A 13,495-nucleotide genomic window follows, 5' to 3' on the forward strand; every position below is an offset into this window, starting at 1 on the left:
GCAGCAGGAGTAGGCCCATCGAGTCTGCTCCATCATTCAATACAATCATGGCTAATCATCCACTTCTATGCCTTTTTCCCATGGTATCCCCATATCCCTTTATGTCATTGGGGATAGAGATCAAAATAAAAATGGCAAGGACAGAAATAATTAGGAGAGTTATTGTATATTTGACAAGTTTTCGATAAGTTACATCTTGTAAGGAGCATTGGGTAACAAGGAGAGCTTTGAAGTAACTGAGTTTGGAGGTCACAAAAGCATAGATAAAACATTTGCGAGCAATGAAAGCAAGATGCATCAACCACTGTCTTGTCCTCTCTCTCTCAAAAGCCTCCTCCAAATCTGTAGCTTTGATCTTGCCTTGGAACACCGCTTCTAGGCTTCTTTCTCTTTTCTCCACTTACTCTATTAGGCATCCAGTCGTTTTTGCATCAGTGAAACATTTTGGGTGGAATCTTCCTGTTGCAAATCAGATGGGAGCGGAGATGGGTCAACAAACAGAATAACCATTGAGTGATCGGCTGGAAATCCACTCCTGTTTCTGCCCCCTCCCCCCCACCATTTTTCCAAGAGCAGGAGAGGAAGCAGGTCACAAATAACCCATCTCATATTAACAAGCTAATTTGCATAATGGAAGGTTCTTCTCAGATTGTGTGCAAGGTGGTTGGAGTTCTGCAGCAGTCAGATTTTACACAAGCTGCATGGAGGTGGAAAGGTAAATCAACATTTTTCAATTTACTTTTATTGAAGATTTTTCATTTTTAACAATATAACCATATAAAAACGAACATTACAAGCTTTTTTTCTTTTTTTTTAAATAAATGAAATTAAAGGGCAATTTAGAGTGGCCAATCCACCTGCCCTGCACATCTTTTGTGGTTGTGGGGGTAAGACCCACGCAGACATGGTGAGAATGTGCAAACTCCACACGGACAGTGACCTGAGGCCGGGATCGAAACCAGGTCCTCGGCACCATTAGGCAGCAGTGCTAACCACTGCCCCAATGTACTGCCCTGAGATGTTACAAGTTACAATATAAACGAAACACAACCAACAGGTTAGATCACATCCAAAAAGGACCCACCCTCCCAACCATAAAAAAAAGAACTGGCGGCGACTAATTCTTTAAAAAAGGAAATTAATGGCTACCATCTCAGATAGAACCCCTCAACTGACCCCCTGACGGTGTATTTGATCTTCTCCAAATGCAAAAATTCCATGAGGTCACCCAACCAGGCCAAGGCACTGGACGGAGTAGGAAACCTCTACCCAAGCAGAACTCGCCTCCGGACTATTAACGAGGCAAAGGCAAGAACATGCACCTTCACCCCCACCTGCAGTACTGGCAAGTCCAACACCTCGAAAATGGCCACAGAAGGACAAAGTCCAACGTTAAGAATTACTGACATGGGGACGGGATCGGCGGACTTCTACGACACCTAAATTTGCGCCGGTCCCGGAGCAATTCACGATCCTTTATTGGGCTAGCACTGACGCCATGTGGAACTCAATTGATTCCAATGAAAAACGGTATCCGATTACTGGGGTCAGGATTGCCACTCGAGAGGCTAACAAGCTGCAGCCGCATATTAGCACTCCACTCCCCACAAACTCTCAGCCCAGCCAACAAGATGGCAGCATGGAAAGTGGCACCCCAGTTCACGGACGCAGAGCTGAAGACCTAGCTAGACGCCGTGGAGGAGAGAGGAGGCCACCCTGTTCACGGGGTGGGAAGGAGGCTGCCACCAGTTGCTGAACACCGGGCCTGGGTGCAGGTGGCAGTGGCCGTGGGCTTCACCGCCCAGACCGGACAGCAGGGCAGGTAGAAACTGCACGACCACTGCAGGAGGCCAGGGTGAGTAGGCAGCACCATGCCCCTGACATCAACCCCTGACACACACACACACGTAACGCCCCCCCCCCCCCCCCCCCCAACCTAGAGGGTGACCGAACCCCACCTGCCGGCAGTGTGTGTGCACCACATCATAGAATGTACAGTGCAGAAGGAGGCCATTCGGCCCATGGAGTCTGCACCGGCTCTTGGAAAGAAAGCCCTACCCAAGGTCAACACCCAGGGCAATTTTGGACACTATGGGCAATTTATCATGGCCAATCCACCTAACCTGCACATCTTTGGACTGTGGGAGGAAACCGGAGCACCCGGAGGAAACCCATGCACACATGGGGAGGATGTGCAGACTCCGCACAGACAGTGACCCAAGCCGGAATTGAACCTGGGATCCTGGAGCTGTGAAGCAATTGTGCTATCCACAATGCTATCGTGCCGCCCTGCATCACATGCCAACACCCATACCGCCCGCCATGGCTGGGTGCCAGCTGCCCGCCCCCTGTGCCGCACGCGTCCGACTACCTAACACTTTGCTTTCTGTCTTACCCCCTCCCCCAGGAGAAGGCATGACCGCAAAGAGAGAGAGAAAACCGGAGGGGGATCAAAAGTCCTGCAGCCACTCACCGTCTTAGATCAGCGGGCACTGGACTTGGTTGGTGGGCCCGGAGAGGAGGCAGTCGCCGAGGCGGAGGTCGGCATCAGGCAACTAAGTGAGCACCCGCTGAGCTGCGGCGACTCTATGGGATGCATGCCAAGATCCTCACATCACCCCACCGCACTTCCCTCTGACCACCACACAACCCCCACACCATCCGCCACCCCAGCCCATGACCCAATCATGCAGGATCACCTGGCGATGAAGCGGACCCTTCTGGTGTCCCCTGACCTCAACCCCAAGTGGATTCCAGCAAGGAGTTGGCAACCAATAGTGACGTGAGCCTCCAAATGTCAGCCCGAGACACCCCGGAGCACGAGTCTGGGAACAACACTGACTTTCAATCACAGCTGTCAGCAACACCGTCCACCATCTCAGAATCACTCACTTTGGTTGGGCATGTTAGTGAAGAGGTTCCTGGTGCACTATTTGGTGTGCAAGACACACACGTGCGACGGTATATCAGGTGGGGGTAGGAACACCCGCATTCACAGGGCAGCCCAATGCCAGGGACTAGCTGCCGTCAGGGTGAGCCTCAGGCTTGTGGAAAAGGCGGTCCCATTGATAATGGAGATGCATACACAGAACCGGGCACTACATGATTGGTGTCAGAACCATCCAGTGTCTGCAGGTGCAGTTGGAGGAGTCCAACAAGCCAAGGCTGCCCTGTCAGACAGCAATGACCAAAGCCACCTGGACATTTTAGCGGCGCTCCAGAACTTGGCCCAGTCACAATGGGTTAAGACTGAGAGCGTCAACAGCATTGCCCAGGTGCTGGCCGACCTGAGCCAGTCCCAGAGGGAGGCGGCACAGTCACTGAGTGATGTGGCACAGTCCCAGAGGGAGATCGTCCAGTCCCTGTGCTCCATGGCCGTGAGCATGGAGACCCTGGCCGAGACCCGAGCAGGCCTCCATGACTGGCAGCACCAGATGGCCAGGTAGCCGCAGGGGTTTGCGTCAGTTGCATCCCTGTCCCAAGGAGTAGCCCGGGCGCCATTGGGCACCCTGAGGGGGAGGGAGATGGAGCCCTTGCCCATGCTGGAACACCACAGAGCCCAGGACTGCCCCAACCCCCATCCCTGTCGCATTCGGTGAGCAGCGGGCTTAACAGGGTGGGACCGCGCCACCTGGGGCACCCTTACGACTGGGTGATACAGGAAATAGCCAATTAACAGGTTGACTGCCTGTTCCCACTCCAATTAAGGACTTCAAGGCAGCTTGTGTCTGCAACTAAAGCCAGACAGGCAGAGAGGAAATCAAACACTCCTGTGAGCTTCCTCAAGGGGTCTTTGGATTAATGGCTCAAAGCCAGGAAGACTGATAATACAGCACTCTCTGTATTCTGTCTGATGTGTAGGCCAGGATTATATGCTCAAAACCTGGAGTAGAATTTGAATCCATAACCTCTGTTTCAGCTAAATCATCATGGAGTACACCTAATCCTTCCCGTGAATCTCATCATGTCATGTCTGTGGAAAGGGCGGTCTCATTGATAATGGAAATGCAGACACAGAACTTAACATGTTTAGAATTTAATTTACAGCATTAAACGCAGAATTTTGCAGCTCCTGGTTTTGTACCTATGGGGATCGGAGAGGAATTTGCTAGAGTATATTTTCAATCATTGGTTGTGTTTTTTTTCTATGCTTTTGCTTCTCCCAGGAGATTACATGGTTGCAGGAGAATGAGGAGTGAGATTTACCTGGTCATGATCCTTCAGTAAGCGCGAAGTGTGGGGCAGGCTGGAAGGACCAATTTGTCTTTTCCTGCCCACCAATTATGGATATTCATTGAATATTTCAGAAAGTGAGATTCTTACCAACTGCAGGTCACCACATCTATTGGAAATGCAACTTTCTTCAATCAACTCATTCACATTCTTCTCTAAATTCTTAACTTTTTCTTCTGGCCTAAAAAAGATTGTATGGGAAACACAATGATAAATTTTGGTGCGGGCTATAATAATTTACATCAGACAACTAACAGACTAAATTTTTTTGTTATTCACTCATGGGATGTGGGCATCAATGGCTGGGCAAGCATTTATTTACCATCCCCAATTGCCTTTGAACTGAGTGGCTTGTTAGGCCAGTTCAGAGGACAGTTAAGAGTTAACCACATTGCTGTGGATCTGGAGTCATATGTGAGGCAGACTAGGTAAGGATGGCAGATTTCCGGACTTCAGTGATGATGATATGCTGAGTTGATGCACATCACGTGGCTAGCCTCCGAAACAGGACAAAAAATTTTAGTTGAATTTTGTACAAATTTCAAAGGAGAAGTCCCTCAATAACCAGAGGAAGGTAATCAAGAAAAAGATGCCAGCGAACAGGAGCTCAAGGGGCCGGAGACTGCCTGCAGAAAAATGCTTTTCACTGTACCTTGGTACACGTGATAATAAACAAATCCAATCCGATCCAACAACAAAAAATAAAACCCCCAGCGGGGGAAAAAGGTGGAACATGCCTCCAAAAGGGGAAGGGGAGGTGAGGAAGGGGGGACCGCTTGTAAAAACCATTGTACATAAGATATAAAGTTGCTTGTGAAGATCAGACACACTTGAGCTGCTATTTTGTAAATATCATGTGCCTTATATGTTAAACTGTTAAACTGCGCAAATGCGTGGAGACGAGAACCCCCGGTTGGTCCGTGCAGCCGCGAAATTACGCCGGCCATTCCACGAATTTGCACCGTCCCTTCGGCGCCGGCTGGAGCGGCACCAACCCCTCCGCCATCCACCTCGCCCCTGAAAGTAAGGAGAATTTCTTACTTTTGGGGCTGTCGACGCTGGAGTGGTTGCCGCCGGTTTTCCTGCCGGCATTGGGACTTAATCCCCAGAAGGGAGAATCCCACCCTGATTCTGAAAACTCATTCTCCAGAGCTCCACTGGTTTAACTGCAACTTTCTAACGGTCCTAAATCCGTGGTTGCATTTATATTTCCTTTCTACTTCATGTAACCAGATAGTCTAGAATATTTTCTGAATAGCTTTTAAAATATACTTTCATCATAGGACTGGATATTATACCTATTTTTGCCAACCTGACAAAATGAGTTAAAGCGATTAAAGGGAAAGCTATGTTGTAGTGATATTTTCACTGGACTAGATGGGCGATACGGTAGCACAGTAGTTAGCATTGTTGCTTCACAGTGCCAGGGTCCCAGGTTCAATTCTCGCTTGGGTCACTGTCTGTGCAGAGTCTGCACTTCCTCCCCGTGTCTATGTGTGTTTCCTTCGGGTGCTCCAGTTACCTCACAAGTCCCAAAAGATGTGCTTGTTCAGTGAATTGGACATTCTGAATTCTCCCTCCGTGTACCCGAACAGGTGCCAGAGTGTGGTGACTAGGGGCTTTTCACAATAACTTAATTGCAGTGTTGATGTAAGGCTACTTGTGACACTAATAAAGTTTATTATTATTATATTATTAGTAATCAGAGACCCAGGGTAAGCTCTGGGAGTCCGGATTCGTAATTTGAATTCAATATAAAGAAAACTTGGAATTTAAATTCCAATGACGAGCATTAAACCATTGCTGATTGTCATAAAAACCCATCTGATTCACTAATTTCCTTTAGGGAAGGAAATCTGCCACCCTTTTTTTAAAAAGATTTTCATTGGCATTTGCGCAGTTTAACAGTTTAACATATAAGGCACATGATATTTACAAAATAGCAGCTCAAGTGTGTCTGATCTTCACAAGCAACTTTGTATCTTATGTACAATGGTTTTTACAAGCGGTCCCCCCTTCCTCACCTCCCCTTCCCCTTTTGGAGGCATGTTTCACCTTTTTCCCCCGCTGGGGGTTTTATTTTTTGTTGTTGGATCGGATTGGATTTGTTTATTATCACGTGAACCAAGGTACAGTGAAAAGCATTTTTCTGCAGGCAGTCTCCGGCCCCTCGAGCTCCTGTTCGCTGGCATCTTTTTCTTGATTACCTTCCTCTGGTTGTGACCGCCCCCACATGCTCACCTGCCAGGTCCTGCCGTGAGTAATTTACACTGGCGGGACTGGCCAAAACTGGACAGCCGCTCGGCCCATTGGGGCCCAGAGAATCGCCGGGGGAGGGGGGGGGGGGCTGTCAACGGCCCCCGACCGAATCCCGCCGCTGTCTGAAAAACGGCGCCGGAGAATAGGGCAGCCGGAGGTGGGGAATCGGAGAATACCGGTCCAAGCATTTTTATATATAGGGTTGAACCCAAAATGCATATATATTAAATCAGTAAATACCAATAATTGGCAATACCTTAAGATTTATTCCGTTTTGACAGATGGTGAAATTTGAATTCAATACAAAATCTGGAATTAAAAGTCTATTGATGAGCATGAAACCATTACCGATTGTCGTAAAAACCCATCTGGTTCACTAATGCCTTCAGGGAAGGAAATCTGCCGTCCTTACCCGGTCTGACCTACATATGACTCCAGACCTACACAGCGAGGCTACTAACTCTTAACTCCCACCTCTGAAATTGCCGAGCGAGCCACTCAATTCAAGGGCATTAAGGGATGGGCAACAAATGCTGGCCCAGCCAGCGATGCCCACATTCCAAGAACAAATAAAAAAATGTTTAATATAGTTTAGCAAGTACGGTACATATTTTCCATATAATATAATATGGGGGGGGGGGGGGGGGGGGAAGAGACTTCCAGATCTTGGTGTTCCCATAAGTCTGCTGTCCCTGTTCTTCTAAATGATAGTGGTCAAGGGTTTGAAAGGTGCTGGCAAAGGAGTGTTGACGAGTTCCTGTCGTGCATCTTGTAAACGGTACATACTGTTGCCACTGATCATTTGCGGTGGAGTGAATGAATATTTGTGGATGGGATGCCAGGCAAGCGGTATGCTTTGTCCTGGATGGTGTCAAGTTTCTGGAGTGCTGTTGGAGCTGCACTCATCCAGGCAAGTGGACAGCATTCCATTACAAGCCCCACTTGTGTTGTGTAGATGGTGGACAGCATCTGGAGAGTCAGGAGGTGAGTAACTTGCTGCAGGATTCCTAGCCTCTGACCTGCACTTGTAACCACTTTTTTTTTATGACTGGTCAAGTTCAGTTTCTGATCAATGGTAACCCACAGGATGTTGATTGAGGCAGATTCAGCAACGGTGCCATTGAATGTCAAAAGGTGATGGTTAGATTCTCTGCTGTTGAAGATTGTCACTTGTCAGCTCAAACCTGGATATTGTATCTGAGGAATCTCAAATGGTGCTGGACATTGTGCAATCATCAGCGAATATCTCTACTTCTGGCCTTTTGATGGAAAGACAGTCATTGATGAAGTAACTTGGGCCAAGGACTTGCAGTCCTTGTAAACTGGTTTCCTTTATTCTTGGGATCTGGATGCTACTGTCTAGTCAGTACTTATTTGTCCACCCTTGTACACTCCGAAGGCAGAAAAGGTCAACCACATAGTGTAGGACTGGAATCTTGTTTAGACAGACCAGGTACAGTGTCAAGCTCCCTTTCTTAAAAGGCATTCTAGTTGTCTATTAGATGATATCCCGATAGAACCATAGAATTATAATTATTACAGTACAGGAGGTTATTCGGTCTATCAAATCTATGCCAACCCTCTGAAAGGGCATTCTACCTAGGCCCACTCCCCCACCCTATCCCCGTAACCCCACGTAACCTAAACATCCTTGAACAATAAGGTGCAATTTAGCATGGCCAATACACCTAACTTGTACATCTTTGGTCTGTGGGAGGAAACTGGAGTACCCAGAGGAAACCCATGCAGTCACAGGACGAAAGTACAAACTTCTGTCACCCAAGGCCTGAATTGAACCAGGTCCCTGGCGCGGTGAGGCAGCGATGCCAACCACTGTGGCTCCATGTTGCCTCAAACAATTATTTACAATTATTAAACAGTTATTTCATTTCTTCTCCTGATTCCTTATAAAAGAACTTGATATAATGCCTTTCACAAGCTCAGTGCATGCCAAAATGATGTGCAGTCAAAATGTACTTTTTATAGTGTTACATTGTAGGAAACCAGGCTGCCAGTTTGCACGCAGCAAGGTCGCACTAATTAAAAATATGATCATCAACATATAAAATGTTTTAGTTACTTTGGTTGAGGGATAAATTTTGGCCAGAACACCAAGGTGAACTTCATTGTAGGATCTTTAAAACCCATCTGAGAGATTAGACGAGTACTGGTTTAATGTCTCATCCAAAAAAATGGTACCTCCGACAGTGCCATGCTTCCTCTGCCTTGCCACTGAAATGCCAGCCTGGTTTATATGCTCAAATTTCTTGAAGTTAGAGTGCTACCACTCAATACAGAATAAAATCGGGTGGGATTTAAAATGGTCAGTCCTGATCCTGTCACTTTTATCACTGAGCCATGAAACATCAGTGCAGAGAGAGGAATGTGGTGAGCAAGGCTGCACAGTAGTAATAGAATCATTCTCATGAATGAAAGAAAAAGCAGACTGATTCTATCAGAGACATGATACGGTGCATACTGGCCAGACAGTAAGGGTGAAAATCTATCCCAATGTTACCAAAAGGACTGCTGTATTATACAGTGATGGTTATTGAGGGGGACATTTATTTATAAGTTAAGACCCACTGTAGCCATCTGGGATGGCCACGTCCCGATTACAAAATGGACACTCTGCAAAGAATGCAGGGAAAATGGACAATTCTGAGAAAGCAAGCAGGTGCAAGGTTTGTCTGTTGATTGGAACCGTAGCTCCCAGACAAGACCGATACTGCAAAGCCATTACCATACTAATGAGCCATCTCCAGGGACAAACGGGTAACATTCAAGTAACTGATACTAAGGCAGACACCCCGGCGCCAGAGGAGACTAGAACAAGGCAGGCCAACGGCCACCTAGGGCCCGCCCAGCAATCAGGGCAGCCACCCCTTTATTGGAGGAAATCGATACCGATGATCAGGATACGGTCCAATTAATTGGGACCAAGTTCAAGGACCGCCCAAAAGCATGCGAAGCCCCCTTCGGGTATAAGAAGAAGCCCCCAAGAGAGAATCGCTCTCTTGGTCTTGGCTCTCAGCAAGGAGAGACCTGGCTAGCAGCTGCACCAGAACAAGTAAGTCCAAAGTCAACGCACGCTACGAGACAGAAGCTCTTAGCTACTATTCCGTACCAGCTCAACCCCAGCAGCCTCAGAACCGGACAACGGCCATTGTTCCTCTGACTGAGTGGGCACCCAAAGTTAAGTATAGGCTTTAGTACTAGTGATAGTTTAGTTGGTAGAGTTTTGTGCATGAGTATATTTGGCTATGTGTGTAAATAAATGAGCATTGATTTCGAACTTACTAACTGGTGTATCGAGTCTTTGATCAGTATTCAGTTTTGAACCTTGTGGCGGTATCGAAAGATACCTGCCGACTCTTGAGCAAACGTAATTAGAATTAAGGAAGGCGATCATATTAACCGCCATAAACAGAGCCAATTAAAGAGAGAACACAATGAGCAACACCACATGTTGTAAAGTAGTTTTGTGCTCTAACTTACGTATCTTCATTCTTTGTTTCTAGAGGTGGTGCAGGACCTCTTGATTGTCCCAACGGATCAAATGCAGAGCCTGAAGTAAACAAAATATTAAAATTTAATTTAAAATTATGAAATGTTAGCTTTTAAACAGTTATCCTTGGCAAATTTAATGACTCTGACATAACTGATATGAAAGTTCTAGACAGTCTAATGAGTCTGAAAAACAATAAATATAATTTATCCAAAGGGGTTTATCTTGAATGCTATTTGTGAGGCATTGACAACCATGATCAGAAAGTTGAAAGCAAAACACTGAAAATCTGGAAAAGAGAAAACACTCAGCAAGTCAGGGGCATCCATGGAGAGAAACAGAACTAACATTTCAGGTCCATGACCTTCCATCTAAACTTTCAGTTTCTCCGAAGGTACGCCAACTTGAAACATTAACTTTGGATGGAATTAAATGCGCTCCTAGTGGGTTTGGTGGAATAAGGCATTTAGTCTGATGCGCGGGTTCTGGGCAGACCCATCAGCCTTCCTGCTTCCATTCCAATTAAGTCTGTGGCGTGTAGGACCATAGATACCCCACCTGGAGGCCCTAAAGTGTGTAATTAAGACAGGGCTGCTTGCAGACACCTGGGGTGGGGGGTCCATTCTTCACAGATATTCAGTGCCTGATCGAGAAACCCAGAAATCAGAAATGGGGTCCCATTGTGAGCCAATTTCCTACCCTGCCAACACCACAGACCCTGCGAAGCCCCTCCTGCCACCACTCACATGTAGCTTGGGACCCAAAGACAATACTAGGCCCTGGGTGGATGTCGTACCAGGAGCAGCCATCACTTCAGCGGTGTCACTGCTGCTGGCCTTTGCTGGGATGGGCGGGATTTCTGACAGCCCAATATTCACAATTTTACTGAAAGCTGGATAAAGAAAAATAGGTCGAAGGAACGTAGTAACTAGATAGATAAGTGTGATTAGAACCATTTACTTACATCAACAATATACACCACAAAGACTAGTTAGGGCGAACTGGCCTGGTTCTGTGTTGTAACGTCTACATATATACACAGATGGCTTTCTTAATTCTTTCACGGGTAGTGGGCATCACTGGCTAGAACAATATTTATTGCCCGTCCTAAATGGCTCTTGAGAAGGTGGTGATGAGTCATCTTCTTGAAGCTCTGCGGTCCAGGTGTAGGTTCACCTACAGTATTGTTAGAGAGGGAGTTCCAGGATTTTGATCCATCAACAGTAAGGAATGGCGATTTAGTTCCAATTCAGGATGATGTGTGACTTGGACGGGAAGTTGCAGGTGGTGATTTTCCATGCATCTGCTGCCCTTGTTTGTCTATATAGTAGAGGTTATGGGTTTGAAAGGTGCAGTCATGCCACATATCAGCCCAAACCTGAATGTTGTCTACATTGTGCTAATGTGCATGGACTGTTTCAGTATCTGAAGAGTTGTGAATGATGCTGAATATTGTTCAGCAAAGATCTTCACTTCTGACCTTAAAATGGAGAGAAGGTCATTAATGAAGTTTCTGAAGATGTTTGGGCCTAGGATATCACCCTGAGGAACTCCGCCAGTGATGTCCTGGTATTGAGATGATTGATTTCCACAACCATAAACGCTTTCCTTTGTGGTAGGTACAACTCCAACCAGAGGAGAGGCTTCTCTTGATTTCCATTGAATCCAGTTTTACTAGGGCTCCTTGATGCCACACTTAGTCAAATGCTGCCTTTATGTCAAAGGCAGCCACTCTCACCTCACTTCTGCAGATCACCTCTGTTTGACCAAAGTTGCAATGAGATCAGGAGCTGAGTGACCCTGGTGGAAAGTTGGCCATTAGTGGGCAGATTACTGCTAAGTGATGATTGAAAGTGTTGTTACGACTCTTTCCATCATTTTTCTGATGAGTGAGAGTGGGCTGATGGAACAGTAATTGACCAGGTTGGATTTGTCCTGCTTTTTGTGGACATATCTGCGCAATTTTTCACATTGTAGGGAAGATGCCAGTCTTGTAGCTGCACTGGAATAGCTTTGCTAAGGATGCAAATAGCTCTGGAGCACAAGCCTTCAATAATATTATTGCAATGTTGTCACAGATATTGCTGTATCCATGCCTTCACAGGTATCTTGATATCACATGCAGTGAATTGAATTGGCTGAAGACTGGCATCTGTGACGCTGGGGACATTAGGAGGAGGCCAATATGGACTATCCACTTGGCACTTCTGGCTGGAGATGGTTGCAAATGCTTCAGCTTTGGCTGGAGCTTTCTGGCCATTCACAATGATGGGACCGGAACCCTGCCTTGGGTTTCCCAGTGGGGAGGGGTGCATTCATCGGGAAACTCTGTTGACAAAGGCATAACTAGAAGATCCCTCTGCGGATCAAGGGAGGTCTGCCTCAGCCGGTGCGAAACACGCGGTGGGTTCACAGAAGATCCTGCCCCTTAGCTTTTGTACTAATGTGCTGGGTTCCCCGATCATTAAGAATGGGTTATTTGTGGAGACTCCTACAGTTAGTTGTTTAATTGTCCACCCCCATTCACACCTGGATGTGGCAAGAGTGCAGAGTTTAGATCTAATCCGCTGGTTATGAGATTGCTTAGCTCTGTCCATCACACGCTGCTTTTGCTGTTTAGCAAGCAATCACATGTGGGCCAGATCAGGTAAGAATAGCAGATTTTAGGGCGGCACATGGCGCAGTGGTTAGCACTGGCTCTCTCTCCGGCGCTGAGGACCTGGGTTCGAATCCCGGCCCTGGGTCACTGTCCATGTGGAGTTTGCACATTCTCCCCGTGCCTGCGTGGGTTTCACCCCCACACCCCAAAGATGTGCAGACTAGGTGGATTGGCCACGCTCAATTGCCCCTTAATTGGAAAAAAATTGGGTACTATAAATTTATTAAAAATAAGAATAAGGACTTCCGGTGGCGGCGATGACGTAGGAAGCCACACATTTGGGAGCTCCCATTTTAAACTGACTTTTCGGCTCTTTTTAGAGCCCAAAACGGAAATTTTTCGGCATCTCCCGGTGGGAGAAGGTGTGCTGATCGACTTTCCCCGCAGTCCATGACTCGAACTCGGAGTGGAAAGGGGGAAAAAGCGGCAGCAGCTCCCCAGAAAAAACGGGGGAAGGAATCCAAGATGGCGGCCGGCGGAGCTCCAGAGGAGTGGAAGCAGTCGGCCCTGGAGCAACAAGCTGCTCTCCTGCGCTGTTTTGCAGACTTCAAGGCTGAGGTACTGAGCTCTCTGCAGGAAACGAACAGAAGGCTCTCGGCGATTCAGACGACCCAGGGTGCTGCCATCAAGGAGTTGCAGACGCAGGCCACTGAACGAGAGGAGGAGGCCGGGATCCTCGTGAGTAAGGTGGAGGGACATGAGGCACTCCACAAGAAGTGGCAGGAACGCTTCGAGGAGCTTGATCACCGCATGAGACGGAAAAATCTGCGAATCTTGGGCCTTGCGGAGGGGCTGGAGGGGTAGGACCTGACAACCTACGTGGCTACGATGCTGAA

At 47.3% G+C, this 13,495-nt stretch overlaps 1 protein-coding gene across 1 annotated transcript in view; it reads right to left on the reverse strand.

Annotated features, from left to right (window-relative positions):
* ift88 (intraflagellar transport 88 homolog) overlaps positions 1-13,495 on the reverse strand; it is a 164,606-nt gene that overhangs the window by 106,260 nt on the left and 44,851 nt on the right. Inside the window, exons 7-8 of the mRNA XM_038818078.1 lie at positions 9,991-10,060; positions 4,324-4,414 (exon numbers count right to left, since the gene is read on the reverse strand). Of these exons, the coding sequence (XP_038674006.1) occupies positions 4,324-4,414; positions 9,991-10,060 (161 nt within the window). The remainder of the gene's footprint in view (positions 1-4,323; positions 4,415-9,990; positions 10,061-13,495) is intronic.

This window comes from Scyliorhinus canicula, chromosome 14 (genome assembly GCF_902713615.1).
Source record: "Scyliorhinus canicula chromosome 14, sScyCan1.1, whole genome shotgun sequence".
NCBI classification, from domain to species: Eukaryota; Metazoa; Chordata; class Chondrichthyes; order Carcharhiniformes; family Scyliorhinidae; genus Scyliorhinus; species Scyliorhinus canicula.